Source organism: Haliotis cracherodii, unplaced genomic scaffold, assembly GCF_022045235.1.
Source record: "Haliotis cracherodii isolate W230 unplaced genomic scaffold, xgHalCrac1.p SCAF_3, whole genome shotgun sequence".
NCBI classification, from domain to species: Eukaryota; Metazoa; Mollusca; class Gastropoda; order Lepetellida; family Haliotidae; genus Haliotis; species Haliotis cracherodii.
Window position 1 is genome coordinate 67,409,507 of NW_027266286.1, and position 22,461 is coordinate 67,431,967.

At 40.3% G+C, this 22,461-nt stretch overlaps 1 protein-coding gene across 1 annotated transcript in view; it reads left to right on the forward strand.

Moving 5' to 3' along the window:
• The window catches only part of LOC139474593 (serine/threonine-protein kinase LATS1-like), a 42,207-nt gene that overhangs the window by 13,655 nt on the left and 6,091 nt on the right, over positions 1–22,461 (forward strand). Inside the window, exons 3-4 of the mRNA XM_071257665.1 lie at positions 12,793–12,907; positions 13,437–16,133. Of these exons, the coding sequence (XP_071113766.1) occupies positions 12,793–12,907; positions 13,437–16,133 (2,812 nt within the window). The remainder of the gene's footprint in view (positions 1–12,792; positions 12,908–13,436; positions 16,134–22,461) is intronic.

The following is a 22,461-nucleotide window of genomic DNA, read 5'->3' on the forward strand; positions in this document are numbered from 1 at the left end:
CTTCCAGTGGAATAGATATTTCAACTTCTAAGATGGATTCCTCAGTAATTAGCACTCTTAACATCTGTTTGGTATGGGAGGTTCATTTTGAAGATTTATACTTTATGTGTAAGCATTTATAGCCTTGTAATTTGGCCTAGATGTTGGTAGTCTTTGGAAGATATTGAATTTGGCTGAAATGATGTCTGATGTCACCCTGCCTTGATGAGGTTGCCCTGTGTATTATCTTCTCAAACAGATTTCGGCAAACAAGAGACACACATTGTTATAGCGTGGTGTATGAAATACCAGGACCTTGTAACCGGTCATGTGTGACGGTGCCCCATCTGCCACTCTGTGTCCTGTCCCCCCAAATACCTCCCCCCCCTCAGAACATCAGAACATAGAGAACTGTTTCCAGTCATACACAGAACCTGTCCAGCCTTGAGGGGGTATTGAGAGGGTTTTGTATGGAGTGAGTGAGTCCTTCAGTGGCCTGTGGACTGGCCTTAGTGGTGGTGTTCATTGAAGCATGGCCCAGTAGAGGTAGTCATTGTTCAACTCCACTGTTCGCTATGCATGGAATGTCTGCCCTGGGCTAACACGGGTCACCACCTTACCGCAGGAAGTGACTTACAAACACATTGTGTAAGTTCCGTTTACTGGGTGACAAGGCAGTCGAAAGTAACGCTTGGTAATAAATAGGGTTGAATGCAGTACTTGGTGTATAAAAGTGGGCAGTTTAAAGTAGAATACATGTTGATGTTTTGCAGGCTGTGTAAATGGAAGCACCCTTTTGTGTTTACATCACATATCACACAGATGGAAGAAATAGAACTAGGTGTCTAGGTGTATATGTTATATATTATATATTATGTCCATTCTTCCTTGGTGTGTATGTGATAAATAGAAAAAACAACAAAGTAGTGGAGGTTTAGGAACATAGCATGCTTAGTGTATATATTGTATATCAGTATACAACAAGGTAGCTGTCAGTATATGTACTGTTTGCTACTATGTGTGTTGGAGGTATAGGAACATAGCATGCTTAGTGTATATATTGTATATCAGTATACAGCATGGTAGCTGTCAGTATATGTACTGTTTGCTACTATGTGTGTTGGAGGTATAGGAACATAGCATGCTCAGTGTATATATTGTATATCAGTCACATATCTGTTGTGTAATGCCAAGGTGTGACTCAGATGTGATGGCACTCTGCGAGGCTCCCCTCTCCACAGTCGGTGGTGATGGCTACAATGTCAGACATAGAGATACTCATTCCTGGCATTCCATTAACAGTGAGAAGATGATTTGTGGGGATTGATGAGGTAGTCTTCAGACTGGGGACCGCTTCACAACTTGAGTTTACTGTACAAGATATGTTGGGATATATTGTTGGATTGCTTGACAACGGTATAAGGATCTATACCGAAACATCACCTTTACAGTAAATAAAGAAGTTGTTATACATAGATTGTGTCTACTTTGTCAAGTTGGGAGATGGGGAAATATGGAAATTTAAACAATTCTTTTACAAACTCTTTTTTTTATTAGAAAATCCATGGGCATTAGTGATTACTATTTTTTACTTCTGCTGCTGGGGTGGAAACATTAGAGTGTTGGTGTTGATGGTGTTGATGGGAATTAATATATATATTAATCAAATGATCTCTTTTGTGAATCTTGTTTGTGGTTACAGAAGAGTATTGTCTGATTTTATTCACTTTCATTCATGGGTGATGGTATCGACCTGTTTGAGGCCAGACTACTACTTCTCCCACAGGTGCGGTTGGACAGCAATCTCACCCTTTCCATCAATGTTTGCCACAGCTGAGTTACGTGCAGAAAGGTAGCATTTCATATCAGTACAGCTGAATTATGATTTGTTTTACACTCAAACATTGAACTCAATTCCCTCACTAACTAAACCTTGAGGTGTGGAATGTTGTCCTGCTTATCAAGTGTGTGTGAAGCGTGTCAAGATACGCGATACACGATTTTATTGCACAAACGTTTCATGTAGAAACAGTGACAGTATTCTATAAACTATATAAACAGATAAATGATACAAAGTACCAATACAAAATATTATGTTATAACCTAGGATTATCTTCAGATTAAGTTGAAGTTGTGGACATGATAGCAGAACATGTTACCTGGTTCATTTTTTGAAAAAAGTAGACTAAATATTTCTCTGATGTTAAGACTTTCAAAATAATTACATTTCATGGATGATAGAATTGACTCCTGTCTCATGATTTGTTTGCTTGTTGTTTAACGTGGCACTCAGCAATATTCGGCGGTCTGTAAATAATCGAGTCTGGACCAGACAATCCAGTGATTGACATCATGAGCATTGATCCACGCAATTGGGATTGATGACATGCATCAACCAAGTCAGCGAGTCTGACCACCCGATCCCTTTAATCGCCTCTTACGACAAGCATAGTTGCCTTTTATGGCAAGCATGGGTTGCTGAAGACCTATTCTACCCCAGGTCATCATGGGTCGCCTCCTGTCTCTTAAAGGGGAAATGTACACTAAAGGGCCAGTATGCACAAAATGAGGATAGCTGCAGATACTGCACATAAAGTTTCAGTGTTCACATCTGAAAATGAAGACAGTCTAGAAATGAACTAGTCAACAAGTGATAAAATAGTATGAGAATGTACCTGCCGTTTGAGAATCAGGTTAGAATAGGTCCCCAGCAACCCAGGCTGGTTGTTTGAGGGAACTCAGTGGATTGGGTGGTCAGGCTCCGTGTCTTGGTTGACGGCATGTCATTGTACCCTGGTGGTGGTGTTGCTCAAAATGTCAGTCACTGGATTGTCTGGGACACACACGATTATTACCTGTCAGGTCACTCACACTGATGGAATATTGCTGGGTGCAACGTTAAATGACTAACAGAGTGTAACTAATCACAAGATTGTAAGGATGATCAACTTCCATGTTACATGGGGTGGTGGGGTAGTCTAGTGGTTAAAGCTTTCCTTCATCACACCGAAGACCTGGGTTTGATTCCCCACATGGGTACAATGTGTAAAGTCCATTTCTAGTGTCCCCAGCCGTAATATTGCTAGAATGTTGCTAAAAGCGGCGAAAAATGCTTTTTAACAATTGTAGCGACGTTTTGGTGTACAATGTGATACCATTATGTAGCAAGTGAGGTGGCATATATGCAGGCTGCATAAATAGTGTTGTTACAAATTGTCGGCTTACGGTGTGAGACATTGTTCTAATATGAGTCACTTGTATTCGTAGTGTTAGTGACAGGGAAGGGTATATTTTTGTAGGTATTGCTTGTGTTTAAGGTACAACGACCATTGGCTTGCCGTGGCTGAATTACTATATGCTGTGTACTTGCTGTCCTACTCTACCTGTATCGTGTACGTTGAGATCCAGGTCACAGCAGTCGATCAATACTATACCAGCATCAATATTGTAGGTGCAGTATAGGCCACACATTCCTACCCACAAATACAGTTTGTACAGCAAGGCCCTCCACTCACACTGTTATAGTAACATCTGCCTCTGCTTATGTGTTGCCATGGAAACCTGTTGGCGAGAATTTTCGGTCTTTGTTACGAAATTGTTTTGGGGTAGGGTTGTTGTCCCTCATTGCCGCCTGATGGGAAGGATGGTGGAGCATCCACCACCTGTCGGCTTATCTTCAGAGTCCTCTTACCTTTGTCCTCAGCTAGACATGGTTGCCTATGACAATATGCTTCCCATCACAACAGCTGTTGGCCTAGTTGACTTGACCTTGCAGCGGCTTCCCACATCCCTCCCCTCCTCCTACTGGGGTGTAGGACACTCATGGTATTGGTGGCTGGCTCACACTTACCTGTGTGGGTGGTGGGGTGTCCAGTCACCTGTGTGGGCTTGCAGTCCCCACTCATGGGGTTGTGGCCTGCTCAGTGTGGCCTGCTCACACTTACCTGTGTGATGGTGAGGTGATGGACAAAATGGGATTAAAAACAGAAATTGAAAAAAATCTATTGTATCATATTCATAATATTCCTTCATGTTTAACAAGGATGGAAATGCTGGTAAAAATGTTACATTTGTGAAAGATATGTGTAAATTTTTTATTTTTTATTTTTTTAATTTATTTTTTTGTTCCCATTATTTCAACTACAAAGTATACATGGAACATGTTACATTAAGATCAGCATGGTATATATTCATATCGCCTTGTTGTACATTCAGTAGTTTGTTTCTCTGGTACATCTGGTAGATCTATATATAATGTTTCTATACAGAATAACAGACAAATTCTAATATTAAATCATATCTTGGTATTCTTGAATAATGTGTGGAATGAAGACCATGATATGTGTAAATTTGGCATACATTTCTCAGATGAAGACTTGTGGTCAACAGTCACATTCCATATCATAGCATAATTACACATATGACAGACTGCACACTACAGTAGAGTAAACCAGCTTGTTTGCTGATAAATATTCTTTTTATTACAATAGAGTATTCAAAACACAACATATATTTTGAAAGAGCATCATGTCAAAAGAGGGCCAAACATACCTGGAAACATATTTATGAAAGAACCATACCATAGTTGATTTTTCTGTGTCAAATTTATGTATTGCATCCAAGCCACTGCATATTACCTCAATACTTCTGTATATTGCCTCCGAGACACTATATTACCTCAATACTTCTGTATATTGCCTCTGAGACATTATATAACCTCTAAACCTGCTGTATATTGCCTCTGAGACACTATATTACCTCAAACCCTCTGTATATTGCCTCTGAGACATTATATTACCTCAAACCCTCTGTATATTGCCCCCGAGACACTATATTACCACATAAATGCTATATTACCTCAAAAACTCTGTATATTGCCTCAAAGTAACCGAAGCGTGTTGAGTTGCTACCTTGCCACCATTTATTGCTGTTTAACTAATGTGAGTGTATCCCTCGAGAGTTTCTGCATACTGAGAGTGTATTCGTGTGTTATCCCTAGAGTGTGTACAGGTAATATTGTTGATTGCTTGTTTAAGGTAGACAGCTCAGGTGTGATGATATGCTTGGTTCGTTATCAGTGATGATTGGTATGTGTCAAGTCCAGACAGGTTAGCCTATGTTCACGTTTCACATACAATGAAATAGTGGTGCTGATTTATCTTGTTAATTGGTCCTATTTGTATTAGCTTGGTACGTTAAAGGGGAACTACGCTTGGGTTAATCGGGAAGTTCCAGCAATTTGATTCAAGTCTTTTATACTTTTCTCGGTCAGCTGACCAACTTGATATGTTGTATATCCATATATCAGATGGTGATTATCACTCTTTATTACATAGCAACAATGTCTGAGTTTCACACACCACTGCAGAGTCTAGACTTATACTGCAGATGGCAGCGTGAAGCGTAGTCCTTAAGAACAGCGGAGTTATTGACCCTTGTGTTGAGTGTGGTGGTGTCTCTTGAATGACTTAGTTTTGATGAGCTGCACTCAAAATAGACACAATTTATGGATAACAACTTCTGTATTTACTGTAAAAGCTATATTTTGGTATAGATCCTTATATCTTTGTCAAGCAAGGCTGGCTGTTGATGGTGTTGAGTGCCACATCTCCGTGTAGACCACAGATAAATTGTTTGATAGGCATTACTTAGAAGTTAACGGATGGCAAATTAGACACAATTTATGGATAACAACTTCTTTAATTACTGTAAAGGCAACGTTTCGGTATAGATCCCTATACCGCTGTCAAGCAAGGCAAGCCCTCCGAAGTGATGAAATGTGTGCAACTCTGTCTCTGTTGTAACTCAGCAGAGACGTGTCTCGTATTCTGAACTAAGTTACCTTGGCAGCAAATTTGGGAAAAAAAATATAAAAAATTCAAAATTTGGGATTTCTTTAATGTTATTATCCTGAATTTAGAACAATTTTAACATGGCATTGAATCTAGTAATGTAAATTAATCTTGAAAGCCTCGTCCTCTTTATTGGTCCTGTTATCAGTGAAATACTAACCACATCAATAGAGCCATACAATAGTTATATCTATTTGGACATGAACAGGATGACTTGTAGAAATGTTTAAATCCATTTGGGGAATTTCTGCTGACATTTCCTGTGGACCTGGACCAATCAACCCCAATTTAGGAATTTCAAAGTACAACTATTAGCCTGATTGGTCCTTTCCACAAGGTCATTGTAGTGCTGAGGTGTATGTAACTCCTGTACTATAACACAGACGTATGACGGTCATAGTGCTACCATCACTTTGTGGAACGGGGTGAACATGGTCTAGTGCTAGACATTGTGACCTGAATCTGACTGAGACACTGCCGAATTAATCATAAACTACTGGATTGATATACACCATAGAATACAAGCTAGACAAACAAAGTGGGTTTTGAATGGCTAGAATTGAACACGATAGGCCTGCCGAAGTGCCCGAGTCTAGTGTCACTTAGTGCGGTGAGTGGCAACTCTTCAAGGGGATTTATGAGCTTGTCACAACACTGAAGACAATGAACTTAGGGGTCCATCAACTGATCAAGGGTCCCTCCTCTTTATTTATGGGTCACTTTTGTCAGTTAACTGATCACTACATACGTGATAGTCCAGCTTTCGCCAGTTACAAGTGACTGACTACATTTTCAACTTTAACCATAGAAATTTCACTACATACGTGATAGTTTAGCTTTCGCCAGTTACAAGTGACTGACTACATTTTCAACTTTAACCATAGAAATTTCTATTTTTACTTCTTGCTTCGTCTTTGTAACCCAGTCCTGTCTTAGCTTGCTGTTTATGGGGATATAGGGATCTTGTGGTGTGCTGCTGTACTGTTTGAATTTAGGGACCCCTTTAATTAGTTAAATCTCACATTTGAGACATGGTTTTCATCTATTTATGACAAGCATCCTTGGATTTCATGATTAATACTTAATTATGAAAGTGATGATGGTAATGTAATTTGGAACATTGGTAATAGAAATATTTAGTCATGCGAGAAGATATTGATGTGTCAAGTCATGTACTTGGCGTTAGTATTGCTAATGTTTCCCGACAGCGGTGTACTGAAGCTGTAGACTCTCTATTGAAGGAGGTAAACATGTGGGTGTGCACTCAGCTCAGATTGATCAGTCATAAGTGCGGTATTGTCATTCCATACAAAAACATGTCCATTAGTCAGTGACTTACTCAACGTGAGACTCTATCATTAGAATGGGAACTATATTCACATACATTGTGATCTGCTTGATCGAATCGTATGATACTTGATCGTGTTAATGGAGATGGTTGGAGTATTAGACTGTGACTATATATGTTGTGTGTATTTAACGCCAGATTCCAGATACTTGTGTCATGTTAAGCACACATTCTTATGACGTACACGTCATTTGTTTATTATATGTATCGAATGGAATTTGTACTTGGCTCTTAACCCTGATACGGGTACTGCTCCTGAAGTATCGTTTACCTGAAGCCTTGAACGTGCATGCATCTTGGCTCTTAAATAGAACTGTCTGAAGTTTTCTTTCTGTTGAGTGAGTGAATGTTGTTTTGTGTTGAAGCCAGCAGTATTCTAGCTCTGTTATGGCTGCAGGTAATAAAGTAAGCACCAAGCGTACCTGTTTTGGACCATGTCGTCAGGGTTTATGATACACAATCAGCCAGGTCACTCTTTTCAGGTCAGATTTTACAGGGCCTGATTCTGGCCAACTCACAACAGAGACTCTTAGGTATAGGGTTGTGTTTCAGGTGCCCCTAATGATTGATGTTGTGAGCATTCTCCAACGTGGTCAGGGTACAATGACACACATTCTACCCAAATGGACCCAATCCATCTAGTCACCTTGCATGACCAGATTTGATTTGCTGGGGACCAGTTCTTATCCTAGACAATTGTTACTTTAGTCATGCATGTACATAAATAAATGTAACTTTGCTATTTACCTCAAGCTGTTTTGAATTTAATACAATTTATTTACTTTTTCAACTTCCCTCACCTTCATTATGAGCTTAAAGAAGTTATTGTAACTTGAAGCTAAGCCTTAGTTTCACTTTCACATTGTGAGTTTCCTATAGGAACTCAAAGTGTCTTGTCAAAATGAAACACTCTGTTAATCTGACAAGGTAGATGTGGGGTGAGATAGGTGGCCTAGAGGGTAAAGTGTTTGCTATAATATCCACAGATCTAGGTTTGGTTCTGACATGAGTACAATCTGTAGCCACACATTTGTGTCTCTGACGTCATATATCTTGATTTTGCTAACACTGACATTGGACCAATACACACTCACTCCATAGGGGGCACGGACAGTATGCTCAATGAACATGATGAAGAGGCTGTGACTATCACATGCGTTTTGGCCATGTATGCACCAGGAAAGCCACTTACACAGTGTCACACAGTCAAATGGAAACTTAAACTCTCCACATTGTTAAACTGCTTAGAAAAGAAAGGGACCCTTGAAGATCCGGGGCAGAACAGGTTTTCAGCAATCCATTCTTGCCATAAAAGGCGATCGGGATCGGGTTGTGTATGTCATCGTATTCCAATTGCGTGGATGGTGCTCATGATGTCAATCACTGGATTGTATGGTCCAGATTCGATTATTTACAGAATGTCATCATATAGCTGGAATATTGCTGAGTGCGGCGTTAAACAATCAAACAAACAAACAAAAAATTCTCTCAGGTCTTTGCTACATCGAACATGGACAATGCTACTTCTTCTGTACTAGACTCATTGATTGTGTACAAGCACCTGCCAGTATACCTGCCTACCATAACGTTACTACAGATGTATACAATGTGGGCTTCCCAGAGGCACCTACCACCAGATGTGCTCTACAGCATGGTGTGTTTCTGTGGCATCAAGATAGAGCATGGTTTGAGATTGTGGTCAGTGAGCATTGCTCTTGGGTCTCAGTAAAAACGAACATATTGCATGTTTGTCACTTTAGCCTCTAGCCTCCCAAGTCTAGTAAAATGTCTTCTTGCCTGGTAAGATCAGCTAAGGTCTAGTGGTAGAGCGTCCGCCCGGAGAGTGGAAGATCCTGTGTTCGATCCCCGTCCGTGACATAACAAGACGCTAAAAGATGGTACTTGTTGTTACCCTGTCCAGCGCTCGGCATTAAGGGGCTAAAACAAGGACTGGTCGGCTCGGAGTCAGTATACTGTGTCTGAGTGGGGTATCTCAGTGGACTAGCACTAGAAAATCAGCATCAGTCCGGACGTGTACAAGCAGCCACACGTGCAGGCACGCACGCACGCAGGCACACACGCATGCACATCGCTATATAAGTGCAATAACCTTGGACGCGACGTTAAACCTCACCTCACCTATATGCTAAGACAAATATATACTGAAATAATGCCATAAATACTTGTTCAGAGTCAAAAGGTTTTGGAACAGATTAACTAAATTGTATTTTGACATCATTAAGTTTTGTAAATATCTTTTTACAAAAGTGGCACCTCCAAGCATACGACCTCGCAACGAGACAATTTTAGAATTCTATTATAATTTAGTTCTGAAATAAGCTTTGGAAGCAATGAAATTCGTTTAATGGCATGTCAAGCTGACATGGCTCAATCTTAGTTGGCCATTTTGTGTATGAATGAGGCATGATAGCCTGGATTTTATTTTTGCCTTAATTGAATGATAAGCATGTGATGGTGAGAGTGTAGAGGAAATGTCATATTGACACAAGTGCATCATGGGAAAGATTGTGTAACAGCCAGGAGCTGCAGCTATTCGGTCTGTGTTGACTTTTACATACACTGGTGGAACTCGCACACTTCTTCACGATGACTCACTTTACCTAGAGACCTGCACCATGTAGACTTGCCACAACTTGGATATAAACATTCTAGATTTGCTGAAACTACCTACACTTGGATATAAACAATCTGGACTTGCTCCAAATACCTACAATTGGATATAAACAATCTAGACATGCTACTGCTACTGCTACCAGCATTCGGACTTACACAATGTAGACTTGCTTTAGCTACCAGCATTCGGACATACACAATGTAGACTTGCTTTAGCTACCAACATTTGGACATACACAATGTAGACTTGCTTTAGCTACCAACATTTGGACATGCACAATGTAGACTTGCTTCAGCTACCAGCATTCGGACATACACAATGTAGACTTGCTTTAGCTACCAGCATTTGGACATGCACAATGTAGACTTGCTTAGGCTACTGACATTTGGACATACACAATGTAGACTTGCTTCAGCTACCAGCATTTGGACATGCACAATGTAGACTTGCTTAGGCTACTGACATTTGGACATACACAATGTAGACTTGCTTCAGCTACCAACATTTGGACATACACAATGTAGACTTGCTTCAGCTACCAACATTTGGACATGCACAATGTAGACTTGCTTCAGCTACCAGCATTTGGACATGCACAATGTAGACTTGCGTCAGCTACCAGCATTTGGACATATACAATGTAGACTTGTTTCAGCTACCAACATTTGGACATGCACAATGTAGACATGCTTCAGCTACCAACATTTGGACATACACAATGTAGACTTGCTTCAGCTACCAACATTTGGACATACACAATGTAGACTTGCTTCAGCTACCAACATTTGGACATGCACAATTTACACTTGCTTCAGCTACCAACATTTGGACATATACAATGTAGACTTGCTTCTGCTACCAACATTTGGACGTATACAATGTAGACTTGCTTCAGCTACCAACATTTGGACATGCACAATGTAGACTTGCTTCAGCTACCAACATTTGGACATACACAATGTAGACTTGCTTTAGCTACCAACATTTGGACGTATACAATGTAGACTTGCTTCAGCTACCAACATTTGGACATGCACAATGTAGACTTGCTTCTGCTACCAACATTTGGACATGCACAATGTAGACTTGCTTCAGCTACCAACATTTGGACATGCACAATTTACACTTGCTTCAGCTACCAACATTTGGACATATACAATGTAGACTTGCTTCAGCTACCAACATTTGGACATGCACAATGTAGACTTGCTTCAGCTACCAACATTTGGACATATACAATGTAGACTTGCTTCAGCTACCAACATTTGGACATGCACAATGTAGACTTGCTTCAGCTACCAACATTTGGACATATACAATGTAGACTTGCTTCAGCTACCAACATTTGGACATATACAATGTAGACTTGCTTCAGCTACCAACATTTGGACATGCACAATGTAGACTTGCTTCAGCTACCAACATTTGGACATACACAATGTAGACTTGCTTCAGCTACAAACATTTGGACATATACAATGTAGACTTGCTTCAGTTACCAAAATTTGGACGTATACATTGTAGACTTGCTTCTTCTACCAACATTTGGACATATACAATGTAGACTTGCTTCTGCTATTTATGCCCCATACATGCCCCATGCTTCTTCGACTTGATTAGAGACATTGATTGTACACGTGCTGCTGGCACTTGCCGATATACCCACACTGCAACATTACTATGTACAGATAATTTGTACAGGTGACCCCTACAAGACATGCAGCGTGGACTTTCTACCACAGATATGCTCTACTGAAAACATTGAGTGAGGTTGGATATTGATATCTTGACGTTGTGGTTATTGAGTGGTGTTTAGGGGTTGTGATTGTGGTTATTGAGTGGTGTTTAGGGGTTGTGATTGTGGTTATTGAGGGACGTTTAGGGGTTGTGATTGTGGTTATTGACGGATGTTTAGGGGTTGTGATTGTAGGGCGGTCGGGTAGCCTAGTGGTTAAAGCGTTGGCTCGTCATGCCGAAGACCCGGGTTCGATTCCCGACATGGGTACAATGTGTGAAGCCCATTTCTGGTGTCCCCCGCCATGATATTGCTGGAATATTGCTAAAAGTGGCGTAAAACCATACTCACTCACTGTGATTGTGGTTAGTGAGGGATGTTTAGGGGTTGTGATTGTGGGTTTTGGGGGATGTTTAGGGTTTGGGATTGTGGTTATTGACAGTTGTTTAGGGGTTGGGATTGTGGTTAATAAGGGGTTGGGATAGTGGATATTGATTGTTTTGATGGTGGAGGGAGAGTTTGAAAGAGTGTGAGTCACTGTCACCCACCCAGCGTACCTCGTGTCTGTTCTGTTACGTCCCACAGGTCTCAGCTAGTTACATCTGCCCACAGTCACTGAGTCAATATTTATGTCTACATACTGGCTTTATCTGTTGTGTCAATACCAGAGATCAATGGCTCCAATACTGGGAATGGTGTTTATCATTTTACTGTCAGTTTTTCTCAGGCTCCTTCATATCGTCACATTTACATAGACATGTGTTCCTGTGAGAAGTGTCGCCCTGGTAGATTCAGACCTGGGGAGAAGCACTGTATAGGGCTTGTATACCACATCATGTGTGTTGACCATTGTGATAGCAACAGGTTTTCAATTATATGGGAAAAAATATATTGTTGCAAGTAAATTAGTAATATTTCTAAATATAACAGTATACTTTCTGCTAGGACTTTTTATCCTCATATTAGTGAATGATAGCTTCTAGTTTTTTATCTTATTTTGTCATTTCATCTCTATGATAAATCTTTCATAGCAAGAATTAAATTAAGGAGAGTAAAATTGCTTGTAAGATTTTTAAGGAATCAAACAGTAATTTGGATCATGGTGATAAGGTATTTTTTAAAGTATGCCATTTATTTTTAATTTTTTTACGTATCAATATCATGAGCATCTGATGTATTTGTAGAATGAAATGGAGAGTGAAATTATTGATTAAGTTCTAAGTGTCTTGTATTTGTATTGCAGGATATTGCCAGTAAGGGGCTAAAGATGTGTAACAACCGGAGTGTGGAACTGGCCATTGAGAGCATCCACAGACTGCTGTGCCAACAGAAGGAGGGCAAGAATGGAATCACCAAAGGTAGCCTAAATTATCTGGGTTTTAAGTGTCAACTACAAAAAAATGACAAAACTTTACCATCAACACTTCATTAACCATTCATGACTTAACAATGCTTTAAATTAAAGACAATTGTGTTACAGTTCTTAAAGGTCCTGTCTTATCACACAATGAAAGACAGTGCCAAAACAATTAAATTTGAAATAGATTATTGAAGTTAGTGTTACAGTTGAATATATGTTAAATCAATGAGTAATTGCCTCTTGTAAAGACTTTAAATATCTGGAAATATTCTTTTCATGATAATCATTACAATATCAATAATGAAAGTTTTATTATGTAAAATGCTTATTTAAATCCAGTCTCTGTACTTGCTTGGAAATATTTTGAGTTTTCAAGATAGTAAATGAATTTGATAAGTAATGGGAAATTACTGTAGTTTCTTGTCCAATAATTGGTATATTCCCCAGTGTAATAAATGTTGTATTGCACCCCTACTTCTTGTGATGTTGCTACACTGTACTACACTGTGGTGTTTGTGTTTCTACAGGCTACAGCGGGTATAAAGTACATCGGAAGCCCAGTTTCTCCAGTAGCCCGGCAGCATCAGACACAACAAGTGTGCGATCTGACAGCCCAAGTCTCTCAAGCCTCGGCCGCCAGTACCAGGAATCATCTCGCGGACAGACCCCGATGATGAACGGTCATCAAACTCCACCCCCACTGCCGCCACGTGTGCCAATTGTTTCGCATACCCCACCCCGTGGACAGACACCCCCACCCCCTGGGCCACAACCGCAGTCTGACTCAGGGGGTAGCATTGGTCATCCCTCCTCTGTGCTTAGCTCTGGTCAGTCAGGAAACCAACAGGTTGTCATCACCCAGGGTCACGTGAAGGAGATGATCAAGATCATGGGTCGTGAAGGGGGTAGTGTAAGCAGACAGCAACAGCAACAGCAGCAGCAACAGCAGCAACAACAGCATCAAACCATGTACCGCACAGGGCAGTATATTCATCCCCAGCAATCAAGTCAAATCAATAGTGGGCCAGTGACTCCGCAGCGCGGCATGAGTCCAGTGCCGTCAGGCAGACCTCCAGTAATAATGCATAATGGACAGCCACAGACTGTTCCGCAAACTGCCTCAGTAACCCAGCAGTTCAAAGGTTTAACAATATCACAGAATGGGGCGAATGGTAGCAATGGGAACACCAGGTTAACTATAAACTTTTCCCCTGGCCACCCTCCGCCACCCTATTCTCAGCCCCAACCATCACGCTCCACTGTTGTGCATATTCAGGGCAACCCGCCTTCCTCGTCCTCCCATATTCCAGACTATTCTGTAAACGAAACCCAGATAACTGTCAAGAATGGAACATCACAAATGACAGGGGACAATGTACAGATTCACTTCCCTAAGAAGGTGGCCGCACCACCAGTGTCTGCCGCTATGCGTGCATTTGATCAGCGACATGCACCAATTATTATGCAATCAGTGAAAAGTGAGAAGGTGACAAAACCGCAGCCACAGACAGCCACAGGTCCCATGTCTCCCCCCAGCCAGCCTACCAGCACATCTGGGGGGTCCTACATATCATCTGTTCAAGCTCAGATCAACGCACACCAGTCTGCTCAACCACCTCCTCTGCCACAGAGCAAGAACACACGCAATGTGGAAATTCAAATCACACGAAACCCTCAAAATGGAGGGCATTATATTCCCGAACAGGTGGCTCACCTTCAGCAGCAACACCAACATCAACAACAACAGCAACAGCACAGACCAACAATTAAGATTCAGATTGCAAATAATAAGAGTCAGCAGCACCAGCATCCGTATGTTCCCAACCACTGTCAAAGTGTTCAGATACCAAATTTCGGACATAATTATGACTTTTATCCTCGGTCAGCTTCTGACACGCCTTCTACTCCACGTTCAGACTCTCCTGTGTCAAGGACAACCAACCAGTCTCCTTCTGTGTTATCAACTACTTCTACCCCTTCAACAAATTCTGATGTTCCTGACAAGCCACCTCCACCCTACCCAGCATGGTATCCGTCGCATGCACATTTACCACAAAGTCAGCCTCCCATTCCGCCACGCGTTCCTCTAACGCCACACGCAAAACCTCCTCCACCTCCTCCCCCAAGCAGTCAATTCCAGGCACACATGGGGTCAAGACCACCCCCTCTTCCTCCACATATGTCTTCCCAGTTTCAGCCAGTGCCAAGTATGTCCCCCTCTTCTCAGCCTCAACCCCCTGGGCAGTTTGTATCCCAGGGTCATCACTTCTCAGCAATATCGTCGCAGACGACCGTGTCGCCCATGGGCGTCTCACGGTACCCTCCCCCAGCGCCTGCCACGCCCACATCAGACTGCTCAAGTTGTCACCATACATCAGAACAAAATGATGAAACAGACACTGAAACGATTTCCTCAGATACCAGTACTAGTATATCACAAGAAAAGCACAGATGCATGTCTCCTATTCCAGAGAGGCGACCGGATTATCGTGAACGTGACCGCTTAAGAAGTGACACTAAAGTGCGGAATTATTCGCCTCAGGCATTTAAATTCTTCATGGAACAACATGTAGAGAACGTACTGAAGTCATATCAGCAGCGTCTTCATCGACGGATGCAGCTTGAGAACGAGATGACCAAAGTAGGGTTGTCGGAGGAGGCCGCTCGGCAAATGAGAAGGATGCTCACCCAAAAAGAATCCAACTACATTCGATTAAAAAGAGCCAAGATGGACAAGTGCATGTTCGAAAAGATCAAAACACTTGGCGTTGGAGCATTTGGGGAGGTTGCGTTAGTGCGAAAGAAGGACGTAGCAACACTTTATGCAATGAAGACGTTACGAAAGAGTGATGTGTTAAAACGGAACCAGGTTGCTCATGTGAAAGCTGAACGTGATATTTTAGCGGAAGCTGACAATGAATGGGTAGTTAAACTGTATTACTCATTCCAAGATCGGGATCACCTTTACTTTGTGATGGATTATGTTCCTGGTGGCGACTTAATGGGGCTGCTCATTAAGTTTGAGATTTTAGAAGAACCTCTGGCAAGGTTCTATATTGCTGAGCTAGTTTTGGCAATAGAAAGTGTTCACAAGATGGGATTTATTCATAGAGACATCAAACCAGACAACATCCTAATTGATAAAGAGGGGCATATCAAATTGACTGATTTTGGTTTATGTACCGGATTTCGATGGACCCACAATTCCAAATACTATCAAAAAGGTGAGTTTCCTTTTGATGAATGGGATCTTTCACAAGCTGTTGGTCTAAGTTTATTGATGGGGGCACGGATGGCCCAATAATCTTATGTGTTGAAATTTACTGTGCAGAGTTGTGTCCCTTGGGCATGCCAGAAACCTATGATTGTGGGTTCGAATCCCAGTTCGACCTGATTATGTTTCTAGGTTTGTCAGCACCTTACCCATGTTTGAGGGTTTCACCAAAGTGGTAAATGTCGGAAACCTGCATCACTTCACACACGTCCCACAAGCTGGTTAAGGAACACCCAGTTCTTTCATATAACTATAGTTAATATGTCATGCCATGATTCATATTAAGGGGTGGTGGGGTAGCCTAATGGTTAAGACGTTCACTTGTCACCCCGAAAAATCGGGTTCAATTCCCCACATGGGTACAATGTGTGAAGTCCATTTCTGTCGTCCCCCTCTGTGATATTGATGGAATATTGCTAAAAGCATTCACTCATTCTTTTATATTACTTTCTTTAATCTGTCATGCCATGATAGGTTAATTGTAATAATTTGAAAGAATCGGGTGTTCCTTCACTTGTTTTGAGTAGCATACATCAATGATCAAGCCCTGATCTGGACATTTCCTATAAAACAGGCTGTAAACACTGAATGTTTCAAAAGCTCAGATGTTGTGGTTCCATTTTTCGTATTTTTTAAATGTAATCCACCTGAATTATGGGCTTGAGGCCATAATAGCCATGTCAATAACAACTATAAATACACGCTTGTAGATTATCAGGACCAAGAGTTTTTTCAGTGCTTTACAGCAGCTGACATTAGGACCATGATAGTTGTCTTACTCCTCACAACTAGGCTTGCTTTAGGACTCTCAGTGATGTACAGCTCAAAAGAGATAAAGAAGACCAGTTTTTTCATATGTCTATAGTTCTGTCATGTCATGACAGATTAACTATAGTGATGTGAAAGATTATGGTGGTCTTAAACTTCTCATGAGTAGTATATATCAACTGTGTCAAATCAGATTTTACCTGTTAGTCATTAATACCTGTCTTATTTAAAAAAAACATGAAGATTCGGTATAGAGTAGGTCTTCAGCAACCCATGCTTGCTTGCTTGTCGTAAGAGACGACTAACGTGATCGGATGGTCAGGCTCGCTGACTTGGTTGAAGCATGTCATTGTATCCCAATTGCATGGATCGATGCTCATGCTCAATCACTGGATTGTCTGGTCCACTCGATTATTTACAGACTGCTGTCATGGACCAGACAGTCTAGTGATTGTTGTCATGAGCATCGTTCCATGCAATTGAGATACAATGACATGCATCAACCAAGTCAGCGAGCCTGACCACCCGATCCCTTTAGTCGCCTCTTACGACAAGCATAGTCACCTTTTATGGCAAGTAACTCGGATCTTCACGGATAGCTATTTTTAGTAGTGAACTTGAAATGATTATTACAATACATTTTGCGATATTTGACTAATATTTAATGGGTAGGTCATTAAACGTGTAGTAAGTAATTAACTTTGGCAAGTGTATCTTCAAGTATCGATACAGAAATTTCTTAATCGTGTATCATTTCGCACGAAAACTCATGATCCACTGGTGTATCGTTTTGCTCCTAGTGAACCATGTTGTGTTGTCATGACAATACTTTTGATACACCTACTGTATTCTAAGACCTACATCCACTGTCTTTGTACCCATCATGGCTGTGACGTGATGTCAGTTGAAGGTTACACCGTGAATACCAATGATGACAGCATTGTCAAAACACGAACACAAGCCAGCATTGTCCTCACATGGATGTTGTATGTTGGAGAGGAGACTTTCATGGTTGACCATTGTTCTGCTGGTGCAGGCTGTAGGGAAGTCAGGACACAAAGTCCAACAATGTAGTACTAATGGCATGTAACGCACCCTGCCACCAGCCACTGTACACAAACGACCAGTGTAATATCTGACATTATGACACCTTGTATGATGTCATGACAGCCTTGTCCAGACAAGAGGTGAGTTAAGGCCCATATTGGATGTCAGCAGACATGTTTGGTTCTAAAACTGTGGATTAATGAGACCACAACGATCTTTCGCCTTTGTAGCCATGGAATTTTCATTAATAATCAAAACTGAAAACTCTGTTCACTGTAGACTACATGATGTGACTTAAATTTGGTACATATCAACTTAGGTATGTTAGAGTTGGCCTCAAATTGTTTAGGTTTTTGGATTGACCTTCATTAAAGGTATTACGTTCAAGGTCACTGAAGATTATTTGTAAAGTAGGTTGTGCCAGGCTGAGTTATATTTTTCGTAGATAATAGTCGTCTAAGGTGCCGTAATTCGCTGTGCAGAGTTACGTCCCTCGGGCATGCCAGACACCTATGGTTGTGGGATCCAAATCCCGGTTTGACCCGATAATGTTTTTAGGTTTGTCAGCACCATACCCGTGTTGTGCTGAAGTGGTAAACATCTGAGACCTGCATCACTTTAGGCTTTCCTCCCACATTAAGCTGACACGCCGTGATATACTGTTAAAAGCGGTGTTAAACGCAACGCACTCACTCACTCACTCACTCACTCACTCACTCACTCTGCAACATTAGACATGTTAGAGACACCCCATGGTTGTCATATTTACTGTTCAAAGTAGCATTAAACCCAACTCATTCACTGACAATTCTGTTTCATGATCCTTGGGATTTCTCATGATTATCTTTCATTGTTACCAAAATTCTCTCTCAGCTGTCAAAATGTAATTGTGAGCATTTTCATGTTTACTCTGGATGTACAAAGTGCTAGGGTCGAGGTCAAGGCAATTACAGTATTAAACCTGCTCAGCAGTGTTCTCAACAAGTGAAACCTAACTCAATTGTTTCCTTCTTATAATTCTTCGGGTACTTCAAGCTTATCATCCCACACTTGTCGTAAGATGTGACTAAAATCGAATCCGTTCAGACTTGTCTTATTGCATGTCAGTCCTGATTGCAGTGTCCAACCCAGGCCGTGCGATTGTGCGATTCACGCTAAAAAAAATATATAATCGCCCCTCTTAAAAAAATGAAAGCGCGATCTGTCGCGCTCAGTAATTTCTGGTACAGTCACTAACTTTATCAGCTGTTTATCCCTACCTTTAGATTCAATACTCACTAAATCAAGTAACGAAGAAAGACAGTTCACAGCAAACGTTGTAAACAACTGTCCAAGACCGATCGTTAACAACCGGAAGTTCGAACACGAGTGACGTCCCTTGGGTTGCTGAATAAATTATCGATAGGATTGGCATAGGAAACGAAATTTGATTTACTTTAGTAGAAAACATATCAAAACTTTGATCAAAATTATGTTGTATTTTGTTGTTTAGTAATCAAAAACCTTTGACAAGATGTTTAAAGACAATAATCTTGAATAGTTCTGAAAATATTTTTGAGCATTTTAGTTCGTTTTAGTTTCGTTTCTGAAATCACACAATATGAATCGCCGACTGTCATAACAGATGATCTTTTGAATAGTGAATGACCATGTCGCGCAAAAACAAAAGAATTACAGACTTTTTTAATCAAAAAAGCACAAAGCATTGTTATTCATTTCAGTTCTTTATTCTGATCTGTTACACTTTTATATGATGATGTTCCAGTACATAATACAAAATAAGACACTTTTTAAGAAAGCAATTATCCCCCCTACTTTTTCAAAATCCCTCCTATTTTCTACATGATGGGGGGACAAGTCCCCCTTTGATTTTCAATTCTGGGTTGGACACTGTGATTGGTCATGATAACAACCACTAGCTGGCCTGGTCTACACTTGATTATTTAAATGTACATATATATTTACAGGCCACTGTTAAAGAGGTGGAACATGGCAGACTGCAGTGGTAAAAAACATCATTAAGTCTCAGGAAAATATAACATACGTGACAGTCTCTTTTGACCTCTGAAGTTTTTATCTTTTCAAAATAAGGATGAATGTGTACTCAAAGTCAGTTCAAGGTTATCGCAGTGTTTATGTCCTGAAGATCACATTTCAGTTTTCATAACTTGAAGGAAGACTAGTGAAACATGGTAGCAGCTTGTGGTTCATTGATGGGTCGTGTGTTAGTGAAAATGCAGACACCACAACATCAACGTACACGACTCCATTCATAGTTTGCTTGCTACACGAACATACGCAGTCATTTTGATTAATACAGTAAACAGTACTTCTACTGTTCATGAAAAACGTGAATTCATTCCCCACGATAACTATGAAACAGGATGCTCCTTCCTTTCAGCTGACAGCAGGATGCTTATGTCATGGGTCTTTGTCTGTCGTCTGTCACTCCGTTAGCACTGAACTATAAAGACTGCTTCTGTGAAACTATTGATGGGATGTTCAGAATTATATTTATAAAACGTGTTCTGCATGCTTCTGGTTACAACTAGATAGACTTTAACTTTTAAAAAGTGAATATGACATTTATCCACAGCGCTGTTTAGTGAAGAATACAGCCTTCACACTGATGTCTTCTCTGATCTTTCTGGCATATGATTGCCAGATATTAATGGCCAAGGTCACTACTTACATTATAAACATACAAACAGCTATTATCCCAATAACTTAAGATTGTATGATCAGATATGACTGAACTAGGCATACATGGTCTAGACAAGGTCTAATGTAGGACTGGTTAACTTGTGTGAAAGGTCAAGGTTGCTAGAATTTATGAAATGGAAATATTCATGAATAATATCTGAGTGCTATTACACTAAAATATGAAACATCTCTGTTTATGGCTTCATTTTTTAAAGGTTTGCTACGCGGAAACATAAATTATGTTTTTGAATGATTTATGGGTGCAATTTATTTTTTGAGTAAAGGGTGAACTTTCTGTATCTCATTCATGAAAATGCAGGCATCACTTGTGCTTTGCATTTAAAAAAAGTATGTGTTTTCTGAGTTGCAATTGCTTCATTTAAATGAGGATACAGACCAAATGACAGACAGAGGATAATGTGTTATGTCAAATTCCAGTAATGAACGTAAATAATAAATTACTCTTGGAATGAAACAAACGAAAACAGTAACATGAAAAAAAACAACCATGCTTTCATTTCTGGAGATAACCGTAAAACCATTAATGCTGTTTAAGCTGAAGAGGAATAGTCTCAATCAAAACCCTTCCGCCTTTCTCTTCAAATATCCGAAACTCCTTCCTGTTGAATATTCACACGGTGGTTCGACCCACTGTCTGCATCATTTCAAAAGATGTTAAAAGATTGTACTTGTTATTACCCTGCCTGGCACTCAGCATTATAAAACAAACATCAGTCCTGACTAGAACAAGCAGACAGACAGATGTGCATGCACACTGCTGTATGAACGCAAGATTTAATGCTTTAAGCTCACCTCACCTCACCTCACCTCACCTCACCTCACCACTATACTGCTCACTATTCAGTTAAAAACTACACATGAAGCTTTTCATGCCGAAATTCTTTGTCATTTCTCAATTTGGGATGTGACACCCAACCCTAATTTAAAAGTGTGTATATATTTTGAGGTCTTTCATATATAGAACATGATAAATGTTCCATGTCATCATATGATGCTTGAAAACAAATACCAAGTTTAGCAGATCCCCACTCAATTATTGATTCGTCAAATAACGGTAAGCCTCTGGACTTGTAATTCTCTGATCATTTGGAAGGAAAGTATAAAACTTTGTGAAATATGCGTGACATGTTTGAATATACAGTAAACTACGGTTATAAAAAACTCAAGTAGCCCACTAATTTTAATTTGTTATAACCGTAGTTTGTTATAAGCATACATACAACATCTATACAGCAAATGGCTGGGACAAAAAATTAAGTTCATTATAAGCGTGTTCGTTATAAGCGTGTTTGTTATAAGCATATTTTACTTTGTGTTCATAATATAAGCGTTGATCCATGTACACCCGTTGGCTATGCTCTCTCTATCAGTGCTTATGATGTATGGTAAGACATATATATGAGGCATATACTGGCTAAGCCAGCAACCAGTTAATGCCATCTTTGTGCTATTTCTTAAATATTCAGTGTACAAAGTTGCCTATACTAACAGCTTTGATTTTTGTTAAAAACTAGGTGCAAATACTCCTATTTCTGTCTGTGGAAAAAGTTTGAGTAGATTTCTGTAATAATGCAAAGAGAGGGAATACAGACAGTCATCACACGGACAGCTTCAGTTATACAAACCACAATTTTTATTATACCTGGTATCATAACGTAGACACAATTAATAGATAACAACTTCTTTAATACTGTAAAAAGCGACGTTTCGGTATAGATCTTTATACAGTTGTCAAGCAA